This window comes from Mauremys reevesii, linkage group 24, assembly GCF_016161935.1.
Source record: "Mauremys reevesii isolate NIE-2019 linkage group 24, ASM1616193v1, whole genome shotgun sequence".
NCBI lineage: Eukaryota > Metazoa > Chordata > Testudines > Geoemydidae > Mauremys > Mauremys reevesii.
The window spans coordinates 6450328-6468540 of record NC_052646.1 but is presented as its reverse complement, the minus strand read 5'-3'; the positions used below and the strand labels follow the sequence as shown (position 1 = coordinate 6468540).

The 18213-nt window shown below is 44.8% G+C and overlaps 2 protein-coding genes across 3 annotated transcripts; one reads left to right on the top strand and one right to left on the bottom strand.

The window, feature by feature from the left end:
* Nucleotides 1-1929: 1929 nt before the first annotated feature.
* LOC120390453 (immunoglobulin kappa light chain-like) lies at nt 1930-11460 on the bottom strand. Of its 2 annotated transcripts, XM_039513144.1 has the most exons (6): nt 5756-5847; nt 5167-5496; nt 4029-4340; nt 3120-3230; nt 2685-2731; nt 1930-2025 (listed from the first exon to the last, which is right to left on the bottom strand). In XM_039513144.1, exons 1-6 carry the CDS (start codon nt 5790-5792, stop codon nt 1930-1932), a joined length of 933 nt encoding a protein of 310 aa, XP_039369078.1. In that variant the 5' UTR covers nt 5793-5847. The 2 variants fall into 2 exon arrangements, 1 of the variants encoding a protein (XP_039369078.1); XR_005591081.1 differs by lacking the exons at nt 1930-2025; nt 2685-2731; nt 3120-3230; nt 4029-4340; nt 5756-5847 and adding exons at nt 6142-6229; nt 11125-11219; nt 11387-11460 and having other exon boundaries at nt 5362-5496.
* Nucleotides 11461-11529: 69 nt separating this feature from the next.
* On the top strand, nt 11530-18069 carry LOC120390496. The gene is made up of 6 exons (XM_039513206.1): nt 11530-11710; nt 12365-12703; nt 14082-14393; nt 16538-16651; nt 16738-16787; nt 18022-18069. Exons 1-6 carry the CDS (start codon nt 11668-11670, stop codon nt 18067-18069), a joined length of 906 nt encoding a protein of 301 aa, XP_039369140.1. The 5' UTR covers nt 11530-11667.
* Nucleotides 18070-18213: the final 144 nt, after the last annotated feature.

Genomic DNA, 18213 nt, shown 5'->3' with positions numbered 1-18213 from the left:
CCTGCCTGCCTTTGGATCTAGCAATGGACTGGCTAAAAATGAACGGAACGTGGCTGGTTAGAGAGCTGCTTCTGGGTCTACAGAGTATGCAGAGAGAATTAAAGCGTATTTGTCAGTGACCCTTCTGAAACAGTGGGCAATAGACGGCTACACGGGCTAGCGAGTAGAGCCATTTGCTCAGAAAAGACCAAATTCCCTAGGGGCTTTGATAGCATCTCCTTAGCCTGGACCCCATTTTTTAGGCTGCACTGATTGGCTGAAACTCCCCTGGCAAAGTGGGGATCGATCTGTCACAACCCCCTTCCAGGCAGCTCTCTAATGCTGGGGGCCATCGTCCTTCCTTTTCCCTCTCACACTCCCATGCTTGGGGAGTGACCTGGGCTAAATCCTGCAGTCCCTGACTGAGGCAATGTTAAGTGGAAGCAGGAGTTTGGCTGATGAAGGACGGCTGGGCTGGCCAAGATTCTGCCTGATTTCTACCCCAATTACTCACAATGACACGGCTTCCCCTTTGCACCAATGTAAACAGGAGTTTAGAGGAGCATAAATTACACTCACACCCACTTCCAGACCCCTGGGCGTTACCATGCTGGAAAAGGGGCTTACTGCGAATGAGAATCCGGTCCCCAGGGTCGTTGTTAAGGGGCTGAATGTTGTCAGTGGTCTAGAGCTGAACTAACCTTAGAGTTAGAAAGATTTTCCTAGTATCTAACCTAAATCTCCCTTGCTGCAGATTAAACCCATTACTTTTTGTCCTTCCTCTGATGGGCATGGAGAACAATTGATCACCATCCACTTTGAAACAGCCCTTAACATATGTGTAGATGTGTGTGTAACAAGGGGTGTGTAGCACATTTGTTGTATAGTCCTTCAAAAGAAACAGATTCTAAATGGGATAGACAGTGCTGGATTCTGCTCTCTAAGGTACGAATGTAAATCCAGAGTAACTCCACTGACTGCAACAGAGCTCCTCCAGATTTACACTGCTGTAAACCAGAGCAGAACTGGGTCTCTTAAATCCTTTGGGACACCTTTCTTATTACACAATATGCTGAGATTGATGCATTGAACAGGTAAAAGAGGCAACACAGACATCACTAGTGGGGTTGCCGTCCCTTTTTAATGAGTGACAGAGTGACGACAGCTTGAAGAACAAGAAGTTGTGATGTGCAGGCTCAGGCACCAGGAGAGCTCTAGTCATTGACAAGGTGTTGTCATTGTTGGATGGTGCAGGGGGCTGGCAAATGGGGACCTGTGGATCTCGCCCGTGTAGAAAAGCAGCAGTCTCTAGAAGGGACACTGTATTAACAGCTCCAGCACTGGGCTGGGGAGAGATTCTCATCCCTCCCAGCTCCTCCCGCATCCATCCTTCCCCTTACACAATCCCACTGCACGTCCATGTAACGTGAGCACGAGCCTGCTGAAGATCAGGGGAGCTGTGAGCTGTGGAGTATACAGGGGTTGCACGTCCCGCCTCCAGGCTCCTGCCATCTGACTTCATTCTTTGAGCAGGGAAGCTGCAGCCATTCAGCTGTGTCCGAGTCCCTCTGCAGATGGGGGGTGGATGATGATGATGATAAGGATTGTATTCCCATAGCAGCCAGGAGCCCCAGTTATGGACCAGGCCTCGTTGTGCGAGGCGCTGCACAAACACAGAACAAAGAGACAGTCCCTGCCCCAAAGAGCTTCCAATCTAATACACACGTGATGTGTAAAGTCATCTACACCCTGATGCCTTTATATCCCAAAAGGAGATTTCCCACCTCATGAGGCTGGACTCAGTGGGGATCTTCTGACTTTTTATTTCTAAACAGAGAAGAGGAGAAAATAAAAAAGAAAATAGCCAGCTGGAAGAAGGCTCTGTCTACTTCCAGTCAGCTGAGAACCAGTCATCTGTCCCTGCTTGCGGATTCCCCTGCACTAGACAGTTCAGGGTTTTGCACGTTTCCCTCTGGCCGGTCGCTGCATCGTGCGCCCGTTGCGATTCCGCGAATCGAAATCCAGATGAGTGTATAAGATTCCATCCTGTTTGGTGACAGTTAGTAAAATTAGCCACCTCCTCATGAAGGGATTCAAGCTGAGACAGAACTGAACCTCCAAATGAGTTTAGCCTGATGAAAAATCCCCTCTCATCTCTTATTCTCCTACTTGTCCTGTAAATGGTGCGTGTTATCAGAATGGAACCCAGCGCTGGATTCTGACTTTAAGAACTCAGCTACTGACAACATTTTGCCAGATCTAAACCCTATATAAATGGACAGTGTCCTATGGATGTCAGTGAGCTTTGCATCAGGTCCCTAGCACCTTTCCTGGAAAATCGTCATGTGCTTTAAAAATATAAAGCTTTATAGCTCTTTATCTTTTAAGTGGCAAAAATGTTCCCAACTACACAGAAACCCTGTAAAGGGCACAGTCAGAACCAATAAATCATCAGACTTCTCATCTTTGCGCAGGAAGTTTTGTTATCGGGGAAACAGTCACCGAGCAGTAAGTGCCTTACCTACCATCCCATAGTTAATTAGCAGCATAGCTAGCAATTAGACTGTTTGGTCCTCTTCTGCTACTCCAACAGCTAAACCTCACTTTCACCTTCTCCTTCCAGAATGATCAGTTTAAGGGCCAAATATATGAAGTTGATGGCAGACACATTGATTTAGACAGAGATAGTTTGCAAAGAGCCGTACCTGGTTCTCCTCTGAGGCTGCGGGTGCTGAGATCCTGGGCTGGAATCCTGGAACAAACAAAAACAACAGTAAAAGTTCCTCCTCCACGGTCACTCCCCCAGCCGTAGTTTATTGACTAATCCAAGCTGCGGGTGCGCAGTGCACCATGATGCACGGCAAATGGAGAGAGGCTCATCAGAAAGGCTACTGCTCTTTGTGAACTATAGACACGGTGCCTGGGCCATGGGCAGTAGAAACCTTCCTACATCTCTCCCTTTGTCACGGAGAACAAAGCCGTTCTCCCGACACAGGAAATTCAAGTTTCAGAAAACAAACATTCTGAGATCAGTGCTGGTAGTTGTCATATTTGCAGTGTGTTCATGTGTTGGACGGGACAAGCCGGGGAGAAGGATTTCTCGCTGCGGGAGAGTGTCTGGGCTGGGCTGTGTTTCTTACCTAGCGTGCAAGAGCAGAGGGTCCAGATGAGGCTCAGAGACACCACCAGCAGCAGCAGCCCAGCTCCAGCCGCAAGGGGCAGGATGTAATGTGAGCACTCGCTGGCAGGGGCTGCGGAGGAAGCTTAAAAAAACAAAAAAAAAGAGAGACATGTGCCTGACTTCAGCCAAGATGGTCGTGATGCCACCACATCCAGCTCTTCTCTCCTGATCCCCCCTTCACCATGGGCCTTAACCTCTGAGGAGTGAGGCGACAGGAGCCTTCAGCACCTTTCAGACTCTCTCTGTTGTGCCCTTTTCATTAGGTCGATGATTTCCCCTGTAATCAGAATCTTCTCCGCACCTTCTGCCAACTACAAAATCCTCCCTGTAGGTCTCTCCTCACCTCATCACCTCTCCACATCTCACCAGAAAACAGCTCTCTGCACCCTCAAGGGCCTCTGTGCCCTTCTCCCTCTGACACTGGTCGTCATTTAACTCTGTAGGGTGCTTTACAGATACAGCTGCTGTGAAAGTTTCCATAAGAAGTTACTATCTTGTGAACATTGCAATTTCTCGTCTCCTTTCCCAAAATCCTCTGTAGGTTTCTCCTCATCTCATTGCCTCTCCATCACTTTGCATATCTCACTGGAGAGCATGTCTTCTCAAATGTCTCTTAATTCCTCTTAAATTTATTATTTAACTCTCTATGAGGATTCATATGTGTAATCTGAGTGAAGGCTGCCCTAAAGGTCACAACTAAATTGTCTAGTGATCCCTGTAATGTCTCAGTTACCTCTCCCCAAATCTAAAACACAGAATATTTCCACTTTCTGTGATGGGAAGTTACTTAGAAGCTGCTCTGAGTGGGGCCACTTGACACCTATTTCACATCTGAGTCTCCCTTAGCCTCAAATATCATATCACTCACCTGCAGGATACCTGGTACTTTTTTTCACACTGGTGCCAGAAGAGTTGAATTTGACTTCACAGGTGAAATTCTTCCCACTGGTCCAGGTGTCCATGGGGACGCTGATGTGATTTATGAGCATTAAAGATCCATCCTTTGCTTTCAATGAGTGCGTCAGCCCCTGTTCCTGCAGCTCCCCAGAAACACTCCAGGAAACGTGGACTGGGCTGGACACTCCATGGGTCACACAGGACAGATTCACTGTCCCAGTGACTTGACTGCCATGTAGAAATGGGACCAGAAGCATCACCCAGCTGCTGTTGGTATAACTGTCTGAGCAGAAGGAGGTGGCGAATTCAGTGTAATAATCAGATGAGCTGCAGTCTGATTAACATCTTTAATCTTTCACTCAGACACAAGGTGCGTGAGGTAAAATCTTTTATGGGACCAAGTTCTGTTGGTGAGAGAGACGAGCTTTCAAGCTCACACAGAGCTCTTCTCCAGGTCTGGGAAACATATTCAGAGTGTCATTTTCCAGATCTACAGGAGAGCTCTGTGTAAATTCAAAAGCTTGTCTCTTGCACCAACAGAAATTGGTCAAACAAAATATTTTATTTCACCCACCTTGTCTCTCTTATATCTTAGGACCAACACAGCTACAACAACACTGCATAAAATCTTTCACTAAGACATTAATTAAAAAAACCCTGTTGAAGCAGGAAGTATTAAATCACTACACCAGCACCAACTAGGATATAGTGCAATAAATATCCACAGTTGCTAAAAGGAAAATTGTGTGCAATTTTATAAAGAGATGCACTCATAAGAACATTTCATTAACTCAAAATATTGTTTCATGCAGTCATGGCTCTTAGGCTAGGAATATTCTCAACCTAGGTGCCTTGAACAATCACAGAGAAACTGCAAAGGTTTACTTTCAACATTTTCAAATTTGAAGTTTTCTAGTTATGAAATATACGCCTATTATATTCCTTCTCTGCCCATAGCATTTAATGTTCAGCTGATCTTTTTGATCTAAAGTATGTTTTCTTTTAACTGTTCCTCAGTAGCTAAGATATATTGTTACATTTTAATAGAAACATGAAATATGCTTTGTCAATCAATCATTAGTCTCCTTAAAGAAGCTCTGGTTCCTTACCTCCAACAAGCAGTGTGGATCCATTCCCAAAAAGCAGGTAGCTGCTATATTTATATGCACAGTAGTAAATGCCAGAGTCAGTCTTTTGGACGTTGCTAATTTCCAGGGTCGAGCTCTGTGTCTCGTGTTTGCAAACAAATTTACTTACATTTTGATCATCCGAACAGCGCTTAATGTAGGTGGGTTTCTCACCTTCTCTTCTCAAATACCAAAACATTCTACTTCCTCCTTCCAGGTTTTCTTTGGCAGAACAGTGGATCTTTGCGGTGCCATTAACTTCAACAAACAGGATCCGCTGAGTCTGGTACAGAAATAACTGCACTCCTAGCACTGGAGAAATAAAATATTTTTAGTCAGTTTCCATCAAGTCTCCAACAGCCATAGATAAACTGACTAGTTCAGGAACAGAATATACTTAGTCTGATAATATTTATGCTCTGCCAAAAAAACTTGGTATAACTTTGTACAACTAAATGGAAATGCAATTTATATCCAGCAAAGGTTTCCAAACATATCATAGATATTCAACACTGATGTCCTACTGAGGCAGCTGTTTTCCCAATTCCAAAGCTTAATGCAGATGTTTTACCTAAAGACGATAAAATCAGATACTCGGCAAAGATCATTTTTGTTAAAAAAAGGAAAAGAAAATCCTGACACACTGGCCCAAAGACTGATGCCCAGTGCACTGCTGCAGTGACTGGGTTCAGTGTCTCGGTCATTGTGAGGAACGCCTCCGAGGAGCATGTGCTGTGGTGATAGATACGAGAGGGGTGTGTTAAAGACTCTACAAAGGGTACAGGATTTCCTGAAGTATTTCTCTGCATTCCAATGGCACAGGTGTGTACTATAACGATTGAGAATAATTTTAAACATGGCACAGTGTCTCCTATGGATGAGCTGTATAAACCAACTCACAACTTCAGAGGAGAAGTCTCACTGACTTTCAAAGGAAAATGCTTTTAAATCACTCACGGTTTTTGACAGTCCCAATCTAAGTCTCTCCCCAGCCATCCAAGATTGGTCCATCATTGTCCATCTTTCTTGGTGGTTCAACGCTGACCTGTAACAATCATTTGGAGTCTTGTCGGACTTAAATTGCATTTTAAATCATCAAACTGAAAGCTCTGACGTGAGAAAAATAAGACAACGAAGGATACAATTTTCAAAAGTGCCCAAGTCCCTTTTCCAAGAGACTTAGGGCCAGATTTTCAGAAGTATTTGGGTGCCTATAGATGCAGAGAAGCACCTAGTGGGATTTTCAAACATGGCTAAGAGGGCTGGAGGCCTCACTTCTACTGAAGAGAAGGGAAATTAAGGGCCTCATCTTGGATCTAGCAATGAACTGGCTAAAATGGCTGAATGGGGCTGGTTAGAAAGCTGCATCTGGCTGCACAAAGCAGGGAGAGAGAAGTAAAATGTATCTATCACTGACCCTTCTGAAACAGCTGACAACAGAGGGCAATGTGGGCTAGTGATTAGAACAATTGGCTCAGAAAAGACCAGAGTCCCTAGGTGCCTTGGCCACATCTCCTTAGCCTGCAGCCCATTTTTAAGGCTGCACGGACTGGCTGCAGCTCCCCGGGCAAAGTGGGGATCGTTATGACACAAACTCCTTCCAGGCAGGTCTCTAATGCTGGGGACCATCTTCCTTTCCCTCCCGACCTTCTGCCCTCTCCTTCTTATGGAGCAACCTGGCCAGAATCCTGCAGTCCCTGACTGAGGCAACGTTACGTGGAAGCAGGAGTTTGGCCTGACGAAGGACGACTGGGCTGGCCAAGGTTCTGCCTGATTTCTAGCCCAAGGGCATTACTCACAATGACACGGCTTCCCCTTTGCACCAATGTAAAGAGGAGTTTAGAGGAGCATAAATTACACTGACACCCACTTCCAGGCCCCTGGGCGTTACCATGGTGGAAAGGGGCTTAGTGCAAATGAGAATCCGGTCCCCCGGCTCGCTGTTAGGAGGCTGCGTATGGTCAGTGGTCGTACAGATAAGCCCATAGAAATCATAACGCTATTTGAGCACAGCCCAGTTCCTGTAAAGGCCTGTTAGCATCTCCCAGTAACACTGGCTGACAATGGCGCAAAGCCCTATTTACTGCTCTAGGGATCCCAGCGGAAATGCTTTACACTGTGCAGTGCTTTAAGGAACTGAACTTAGGCACTGAACCTAACAGCAGCTGAGCACCCACCACTCCCCTTGACTTTGCTGAGTGTGGCAGGTGCCCAGCACATCACGGCAGTTGCCTCAGCACCCTGCAGGATTCGGCCCTTACAGTGTATATAGAAATCTCTTTATACCTGGTGGGGGTGGGGCGGGGCAGCTGTCTGACAGCCCCACAGCAGCACTGTGCAGAGCCTTAGCAGGAAGTGAAAAGGTGCAATGTAGCCAACTGCAGCTACAGGAGCAATTTTACACTCGTGTGATTACCAGGACTGGGCAGAAAATGGATTTCCCACCCCACCGAAATGTTCAAGATATTGAAAAATGTTCCTGTCTCAAACTAGGATGAAAAGTGACAATCTCAAAAATTTTCTTGAACCAAAAATCATTTTTGGTTTGGGCAAATGGAATTTTGACCATACAACTATAATTACCTTAAACTTCTAAACAGGGCGTCATTTTGAACTGGAATTTTTCCTTTTGCAATTTTTGAAACTTTTTTTTTCTACATCAAGAAATTCATCAGAACTGACTCTTTCCATGAAAAAAAAAAATCTCCATTGGGCATTTTCTGACAAAGGAATGTTTCTTCTAGAGACTCCTGACCACTAGTGATCACCCAAATGGGATGGTGGCCAAGGAACCAGAGCCCCGTGGCTGAATTTCCAGAGTTCAGAACAGCTCAAGCTTTGTCACCTGCCTCCAAATTGTGCAGTTTAGATCCCGCATTTTTGTGCAGCCAAACTCCCATTGATTTGAGTGAAATAGTGCTGGGTGCACCAGGAACACAGGATCTGGCCTTGTAGCCCCACAAACTCTGGGCTAACAAGAGGCATCATGGGTGTACGGCAAACACTTCACGCAGCACAATACATCCTGATTAATCCCTGATTGTGGTTGCTTTAACACCTGTGCATGTTTGGCTCCTTGTTTATAATAATAGTAATTCCAGGCTTATCATGAGTAGATCTCAAAGTGCTTTACAAAGGAGGTCAGTATCATTATCCCCATTTTACAGATGGAGAAACTGAGGCACAGAGAGGGACCTTGACAGCCCAGGATCGTCCCACAGCAGAGACAGGAATAGAACCCAACTCTCCTGAGTCTCAGTTCAAAACTGCCTAGTGGACACAGCTAATTATTCACATTACCTTATGGATAATTAGCTACAGATGAATTGGGGGAGCAGTTTACACTTCCTTGGTAACCAAAAGCCGGGGGATAGAACTGAAAAGAAGAAATCCGCCCCAGCTCTTCGCTAGGTGAACAAACAAAACAAAAAGCATCAAAATAAGTGGGTAAAAACTGACCACAAAAACAAGTGCCATTATCTGAGCAAACAGGTTTTGATCTTTTTATAAACCTCTGCTCCTTTGCAGCAAACATGGCTCTTTGTCCTGTAGCCTGCGGTTTTTTAAAGATCAGTTTCAATTTGCTTTCTTATAAAACAATGTAGAAATAAAAATGAATCAAAAACAATGACGGCAGTTTTCTGTGTGTCTTGGATTTTAATAGACTTGCATTGGAGAAGATTAAATGTAAAATGAACGTAGATCAGTTGTGTGTGACTGGGGGCAATAGCCTTTAGGGTAAATTTTCAAACATAACTTAGGTGCCTAACTCCCATTGATTCTGAAAACCCTGCTAGTCACCTACCTGGATCTTTAAGCACCTAAATACATTTGAAAATCTACTTCTGAGGGCCCTAGATACCACTGAAAAATAAATCAATGGTACTTAGTCTTCCAAGTGCCTAAATCACCTTTGAAAATAAGACTTGGGCTCCTGTGTGATCTAGGTGTTTCCACCACAATTTGGCTAAATTTCTGTAACAATTACAGTTAGGGCTATGACTTTATCACGAACATTTGTAATAAATTTCAGGCAGAGATTCAGGAAAACCATCATAAGAAAGGGAGGAACGAGGGGAAAGATGTGGGGTTGGAAAGCGAGACCACCCTACACTCACCCTGCAGTGGCACCTCCTGTCCTGGGGGGCTGGCTGTAGCCTGGAGCATTGTAATCTGGCCCCCCTCTGTAGAAGGAAACGGAGGGACAGATGTGCCAAAGCTGAGTGAGGCTGAGACCACGTGGGCCGGTCACAATGTCCATTGGTAGGAGCCTGGCCCAGCCTTGCTGGCCAGGAGCGGCCGCTGCACGGGGTCATGGAGTTTCCTCTAATTTGTGGATCCCGTGAACAAACACCAGGCCAGAATCAGCCTGAATTCTAGCTGAGTTGATTGTCCTGATATACAGGACCTTGATATCAGGCATAACGATAGTGTCCTTGTATCATGCACATCTATGGAACTAGGCCCCCAGTTCAGCAGAGCTCTTGTAATCTAGCTCTGTACTTATTTATCCTCACCACCCTGCTGCAGCATAGGGAGGAATTGTCCCCATTTTACAGCTGGGGAGTGGAGGCCCAGAGAGACCTGGGGTAACATGTTTAAAAGCCCCTAAGTGATTGGGAGGCAGAGTCCCACTTTCAACAGGGACTAAGGCTTGGAAGTCATTGGGATGTAAATGACCAGCACTAGGTCACACACGGAGCCTGTGGCAGAGCAGGGGTTTGAACAGAGGACCCCTGAGTGCCTAGTTAGCACCTTGACAACCGCACCGTCCTTCCTCTCTTCAAGCATGTGCTGAAGTCCCAGTGAACCAGTTAGGCCAGGAGAGGTGTTTGCACCACATTCAACTTCCCCTGGAGCTAGGTCACAATGAGACACGGGTCAGACCCTGCTCCCTTGGTGCTGCTCCCGTGACACCAAGGGAGCCGGAACTGGCTGCACGTGCCAGGGATGTCAAGGCAGCAGAACCAGCCCTTGCAGCCCAACAGCCCTTGGCATGTGGGGTGTGGCTGGAGCATGCTGCACTTGGGGTACTCCCAGCTGGTAAATGGATCCTTGTGAGTCATTACTGCCTAGTGTAGTTTAGAGCAGCCTCCAGGCTGGGCCAGCTTATATATGGCTGGAAGATCAACTTGAGATACCAGGAGAGTGGGCTCAGCAGAGGCTCTGGCCCTGATTTGCAGTAGGGTTTTATTGAGGCTGAGGTTTGAAAGGGCAATTTGGATGCCCAGTTCATGTGAGTTTGGCAACCAAATCCCTGATGGGGCTTTGTAACTCTCAGCCTTAATGTCCAAGTCCAGCTGATCCGCAGAGATGGCCGTATTCCGGACTGCGTGGGCCTTCTTAGCACATGTGAAACGTGTCTCAGGTGGCATGTGACCAGCATTCACCACCAAATTTGGTCCATTGGTTGATGAAAACTGTTTAGAGGGGATGGATTTGGAATCTCTCAGTGGGCATTTCACTTTGCTCCCTTTGTAAACAATTTTGCACATTACGTGAGGGAACATGCACTCCGCATATATCTGAAATAAGTGTCCTAAAACACTTTTTGCCCTGAGTTGTCCTACATGGTGTCACTTCACCACACTTTCATATTCTAGCCCCATCCATTGCTTCCCCAGTGGGTCCCATTCCCAGCCCTTTCCTTTATAATTATAACTAAACACTCATACAAATTTGCTAATTTTCCCACTTCCACAGTGCCCAATGAGCCTGTTTGCTAGTTTCTTCCATCCTTTGCTAAAATCTGGGGGAAATCGAGACCTCCATGTGAAATGCCTCTTGGCGATTGTTATGTTCACATCATACAAACAGAGATGTTAAATAAACATGAAATACTCCTGCTGGAGGATTGCAGCTTAACACGATAACACACAGTAACCAAAACCAGAGAGAGAGAAAGCAGGCTGCTCCGTAAGGCAGCGAAGCAAAACTCACCCCATCTTTTTCTAGGCTGGCTCTTTCCGGACTGAGAGCTGCTAAGCCCAGATTTCACACTTCCCCACAGACAGGGAGCAGGACCAGGACACCCCCTGAAATGTAAAGGGGTAAACCACAAGATTAACAATTTTCATACACCACTGTGATACTGATGCTAATCCAATCTGATCTTAATCATCCATGAAACAGAATTGCTATCAGAAGAGGGTCTTGTTATGGGCATCCAATTAGAACACAGCAGATTGCACTGGACACACACCATGCTGTTACCCAGTCTGAACTTGAATTTCTTCTCCAATAGATTTTAGAGGCAAAGGAACATTCTTCCCCCGGTTTGCTCTGCAGAGTAAGATTTTGAACGGGGTTCTCAGTACCTCCTGGCCCTCCTTTTCTGTCATGCATGTTGCCCCACAGATCTACAAGAGGAAATAGAACATTTTCCTCTCCACGTGACAAAGTCTTTCATCAAGAGATCCATTAGCTAGTAGGCGTCTGTCTGTCTCACAGCATCACCTATTCATTACTGAAGAAAGGCACAAGATGTCCCACCAGATAGTTGGGGTGATTCTAATCTATCTGCAAAGTAAGTATTTTAGCCTGATTTATTTCACGCTTGTTTTCTACCACATTAAAAACAATTAACTTTCTGCACTAGGATCTTCTGCAATTCCAAGAGGTGCTAACATCAACTTGGGAGAGAGATATTCACATCTTTCAGTTCATCAACTGAAATCTTGAGAGGTGATGAAATATTCTGTTTTAAAACAATCGGAATGCCAGGCACAAACCCCTTGAAAATAGTTTCTGGTTCTGGATAATGTCCTGGATCTACTTTTTTCCTATGCTGATGTATTACACGCAGGCTAACGTATTTTTCTGCAGAATGATCAAAAATAAAATTTGAAACACAAATGGCTAAGTTAATAAACGACTCTCCCATGTAAAATGTAGTCAAAGGAAGGTTTTTTATTATTGATTTGGGTAAGCATGAGTGGGCATTTGTAGTCTGGGGTTTGTAAGTCTGAACTCTGAAGTTGATTTTTGTTGTTACATTACATTAATTCCCACATGAATCCTAACAAAACAAATGGCTGGAAATAGAGAAAAATTAAAATTACTCTAACAAAAAGCTGCATCTTGTTTATTCTTGGATCCTCTGCTCTATATTGTGTATTGCAAAAGCTCAACCATTTCCAGTGCTCACTGTATTAACACACTTCTTTCTTCCCCGGTATAGTGACTGCTTCAGGAAAAGAGATACAAATCCTGCAAAGCCCAGCACAGGTGTGGCTGAAATCTGGGGACACTGCACAGCTGCACTGTAAAACATTAGAAGACGAAGTGAGCGCAATGTGGTACAAGGAACAGAGTGGAAGTTTACGGTGGATTTACCGGAGTTCTGAGTTTGCATTTCCAGATGGAAAATACTCAAGTGCAGCGAACACTGCGGCAAACTCGTTTTCTCTAATTATCAGTAATGTACAAAGAGAGGACTCGGGGGTTTATTACTGTGGGCTCTTTTCCTTTATGTATCTACAGCCCAACTTCGGGAATGGGACCAGAGTAATTGTCACAGGTGAGTTTCCAATGGCTCAGAACAATGATATCCCAATGCTAGGAGATGCTGTGAAAAAAATCACCCTCTTTTTTGGCAAGATTGTGACCGATCCCCCCTGTTTCAGCTCTAAGCTATTGGTATTTGTGCAGAGAGGCAATACAGTCCAGGCAGTAAGCCAGGGCACTGGGTTGGAAATCAGGAGACCTGGGTTCTATCCCTTAATCACTGGGCACCGAGGCAAGATTTTCAAAAGAAGTCAGCACCCAATAGCTCCTGCTTAGGTGACCAAAGTAATGACCAGATTTTTAAAATGTGCCAATCAAAACCTAGCTTTTGAAAATCATGGACATTTTCAAAAATCTGACCTTTAATTTCTCTGCATCTCAGATTCCTCAACAGTATAATGGGGTAATGACTCTCCTGTGTAAAAGCACTTTGAGATCTATGGATAAAAAGCACCATATCAGTGCTGTGTGCACTTCCCTGCTTTCTGGAGTGGGATGTTACATTAGTATTCAGATTTGATATTCATACTTGTGATGATTCCTGCTGAAACTGCCAGAGCCTAGGACATGGGGTATGTTTCAGCTGCCCGGCTATCCTTATACGACTTTAATATTACTCAAGTTCTTTTCCAGGCATTCACCAAGCTTTATTAAATGATTGGACCCACCTGTTCATACAGGGGAATATTCATTGTCTCTAACAGCCCAGCATGAATTGCACAGAATAATTTAATTACAACTAATAATATCTATATATTTTTGATCCACACTATGTGCAAATAGACCAAAGAGTGCAGATAAAAAGGAAGGCAAGGAATTATTACAGGCACTAATAGCGGCTGTAACTCACACTAATAGGATGAACATAGTAGGAAAGTTTAGCCTGACTGTTATGTCTAAGTAAGAATGGTTCTTTTATCAGGATTTTCACAGCTAGATCTCAAAACACCTTGCAAAGGTGCCTAAGTATCATTTAGCTAAGTTTACAGTTGGGGAAACTGAGGCATTGAGTTGGGACGTGAACTCATCTCCAAGGTCACATAGCAAGTCAGAGATGGAGCTGGGAATGGATCTTAGGCCTCCTGACTACCAGTCTGGTGTCCTTACCACCAGACTGACCAGCTCTTCCTTTGAATTTCATACTGAACCGAACATGCTGTCAGCACTCAGTAAATAATCTACAAAGATTATATCAGGACAAACGTCCAAGCAGTGACGGATCAGTGGAGTCTCCCAAGGTGGATGCCCCAGAGTGTAAAACACACCAAGCATTAGACATTTAAAATGTCCTGCACTGGCCGGGGCAGGGGCAGGAGCTGGGTAGGGACTAGCTGAGCTACCGCTAACAGGTCTTTCCAATCTCTATTTTCGGTGACTCAACTCTCTTTTAGATGCCTCCGAGCCGAGTCTTTCCATCCTGGTACCCTCTGTCCTGGAGGATGCTGAGCTTCCCCGCATCATTCCTCTGCTCTGCCTGCTCTCTGATTTCACTCCTCCCTGGAGTGCTGTTCTCTGGGGCCTGGGTGAGGAGGTGTCTGAAGGTCAGATGGATGCTGGAGCCATAGACGGGAACGGGGTCTTTAGTGTTTGGAGCCTAATGACAATCCCGTCTGAGACATGGAACCAGGAGACAATCTACAATTGCACAGCCAAGGAGAGCAGCACGGGGAGAAGCATCAATGTTACAGTCTCCAGGGAAACAGGTCCAGTATCGTATCATCCAATTTAATCTGCCTACCTGGGCATTTATGCTACATCCCTCCCCATGGGTCAGTGACATCTACTCCAGGCTGGAGGTATAGACAGAATCAGATGGGATGGCTCAGGGGAATAACTAATGGGAGTGAGGAGAGGTTTAGGAAACCATTGGGAGGCTGCGTGAGGTGTGAGGAAGTTACAGTCACTTCCCCCATCGCCCATCGCAATTAATTGCACAATTAAAAAAATTAATCGTGATTAATCGTGTTGCTAAACAATAATAGAACACCATTTATTTAAATATTTGGGGATGTTTTCTACATTTTCAAATATATTGATTTCAATTACAGCACAGAATGCAAAGTGTACAGTGCTCACTTAATATTTATTTTTGATTACAAATATTTGCACTGTAAAAAACAAAAGAAATAGTATATTTCAATTCCCCTAATACAAGTACTATAGTGAAATCTCTTTATCATGAACTTACAAATGTAGAATTATGTACAAAAAAAACGGTACTCAAAAATCAAACAATGTAAAACTTTAGAACCTACAAGCCCACTCAGTCCTATTTCTTATTCAATCAATCGTCCAGACAAACAAGTTTGTTTACATTTACAGGAGATAATGTGGCCGTTATCAAGCAGAACCCGTCATCAGCATGGACGCATCTCCTCAGGAATGGTGGTTGAAGCATGAAGGGACATATGAATCTTTAGTGCATCTGGGACATAAATATCTTGCAACGCCAGCTACAGCAGTGCCATGTGAACGCCTGTTCTCACTTTCAGGTGACACTGTAAACAAAAAACAGGCCACATTATTTCCTGTAAATGTAAACAAACTTGTTTGTCTTAGCAATTGGCTGAACAAGAAGTAGGACTGAGTGGACTTGTAGGCTCTAAAGTTGTTTGGTTTTTGAGTGCAGTTATCTAACAAAAAATTCCTTTTGTAAGTTGCACTTTCACAATAAAGAGATTGCACTAAAGTACTTGTATGAGATGAATTGAAAAATATTGTTTCTTTTATCATTTTTACAGTGCAAATATTTGTAATAAAAATAATATAAAGTGAGCACTACACTTTGTATTGTGTTGTAATTTAAATCAATATATTTGAAAATATAGAAAAATATTTAAAATATGTAATACATTTCAATTGGTATTCTATTGATTAACAGTGCAATTAAAACTGCGATTAATCGTGATTAATTTTTTTAATCGCGATTGTTTTGAGTTAATTGCTTGAGTAAATTGTGGTTAATCAACAGCCCTTGTTTCTGGTCAAACCACCTGAACCTTCCGCTCCATGTGATCACAGCAAGGATACAGAAAGGTCACATGGGATGAGCCAAAGGGGAATAATTAGGAGCATCAGGATGGAAATCAACAAAGGGAACAGCAGGATCAATGTCAGGAATGATTTCCTGACAGCGAGATCTAACAAGTAATAGAGCAGATGCCTGGGGGAGGGCTGGAAGCCCCTGTAAACAGGACTGGGCAAAGCACTAGTGAATATAACACAGAGAACAATCCTGCAGTGGCCGGGGGGAGCTAGAGGGCACGCAGTGTAACAGGGTCTCATGCCGACACGGCTATGCCAGTAAAAGCCTTAGTGTGGACACAATTATAGCGGGATAAAGGTGCCTTACACCAGCACAGCTTATTTCTGTTCTGAGCCAGGAGCAGTTATGCCAGAAATGTTACAGTGGCAAAGCTTTAAAGTGCAGTCGAGCCCTTCACCAACCAACCAAATTCCAGCTGGCAAAGATGGGTGTGTCCAGCCTGCTGAATGGCCATTTCATTTCCTAACTGCCTCAGCATTTGCCACAAACTTGTGCTGGGGTAACAAGGAACCACCTGGAATCTGACCAGAAAGCTCAAAGAGCCACCCAGTAGAGGAATTATCGGGGGGTGGAAGGAAGAGAAGAGACAGAGAATAACCCTGGCAAATCATTTTGCACAGCCCCTTTCCCCCGTCCTTTGCGCATCCCACGGCCTCCGCATACAGGATGGCAGCATGCTACAGACCACAGAGTAATGGGTGTGGAGCTCTGGGGAAAGGACCTCCCTTTGCCCATGATCTGATGTGGGAGTTACAGATCAGGGGCCCTTCTGTTTTGATGGGAGTTCTCTGTACTCTGCAGAGAGAAGAGACGCTGGAGACTGTGGGATTGTGTTCTACGCTGGGCTGCCCTGTATTTTCAGCCTTCTCCTGATCCAGCTGTTGATCTTGCTCTGGAGAAGGTGCCCCGGCAGAGGTAACTCAGTCATAACTCTGTCTGCAGTAAAGCAGCCACTCATCACACATCCCTATAACTGTCCCTTTGTCTGTTTCATCCACCAGGGAGAGCTGTGCAAAGACAGAAGGAAATACCAATGAGGCAGATCCCACAGGTAAACTGCTTTTTCCGCCTTTGGCACATCAGAAAGATACAGTATACTAACAACACGGGGCTAGAACCAGTGTCCTGGCCAATGCCCAATTCTAGTATCTACACATTGCCTCCTGAAGTCACATTTGACTTCATTCTTCTCCGCCCTGCTAGTGGAAGTTTTGTGTAGGTTTATTAGTAAGGAACAACTGCTGGGTTCCACCCCAGAGGTGGCTGCAGGTCAGGGATGGTGAAATAGTGAGGTGTATATTTCTGTAAAGGACCATCAGATCATCTAGTGTGACCCCAAGTGTATTACAAGCCACCAACACCATCCAGCCACTACACACTAAACCCAGCACCCAGGACAAAAGACAACAACCGAGGACAGAGGAGAAATCTGCACCATTGAAATATGTTCTTCACATTCTTACAGCACAAAAGCCAATCAGCTGATTCCCTTGGAACTTTCCAAATAAAATTCTTTGTTGGGATAAGCTGGGCATGAAACAATCTAGGCTGGGGAAGAATTTCTTAGAGGACGTTAGAAGGGTTTGGAATGGAAATTGTGACTTAATGAGAGGGGATCAAATCCTTAGGACGCCAAAACAACCCCAGTGCCACCATATGCACTGAGGTGACAGACGAGAATGTGGCCCAGGGATGCTGACATGATCCTAGTCTGTAAAACACCTTGTCTGGTTACGTAGTGTTGTTGGAGCCAAGTTGGCCCCAGGATATGAGAGAGAAGGTGGGTGAGGTAATATCTTTTATTGAACCAACCGGGGTTGGTGAGAGAGACGGATAATCTTTTCAGCTAACACAGAAAGCTTCTCTCTCTTAGCAAACAGAAGTTGGTCCAATACAAGATATTACCTCACCCACCTTGTCTGGCTATGGCGTTCTGGAAGGACAGTTAATTAAATGCATGAGATGGTAGATTCTCATTAAGCATATTACTGTACGGGAGGCAGTGTGGGCTAGCAGAGGGCACTGGACTGGGAGTCAGGATTTTTGTTTTCCTGGTCCAGCCATTGACCTGCTGGGGAACTTTGGCCAAGTCACTTTAACTCAAGGTGCTTCTGTTTCCCCTCCCGCACTTTGTGACCGTGTATATCTTGACAATAACCCTTTGGGGTAGGGATGTGTGTGAAGAGCCCAGCACAATGGGGCCTTGGTCTCCGTTCAGGCTTCCAAGTGCTGCTCTAATACAAAGAATTAATAATTCCATTGGCTCTTTCCTTGTTCTGTTTCAGACTGAATATGCGACTCTGCCGTACAACAGCAGAAACGCTCCTCGGTGACTGATGCAGTCTCACAAAAGTGGTTTATATTTTGTAAAACAAGAGAAAAGAATGAAAGAGAAATACAGAAAGACTCATGTTTGTAATGTGCTATGATGTGATGTGAGTTTGTTTGAAATACAACCACTTCCATGCTCACTTCGC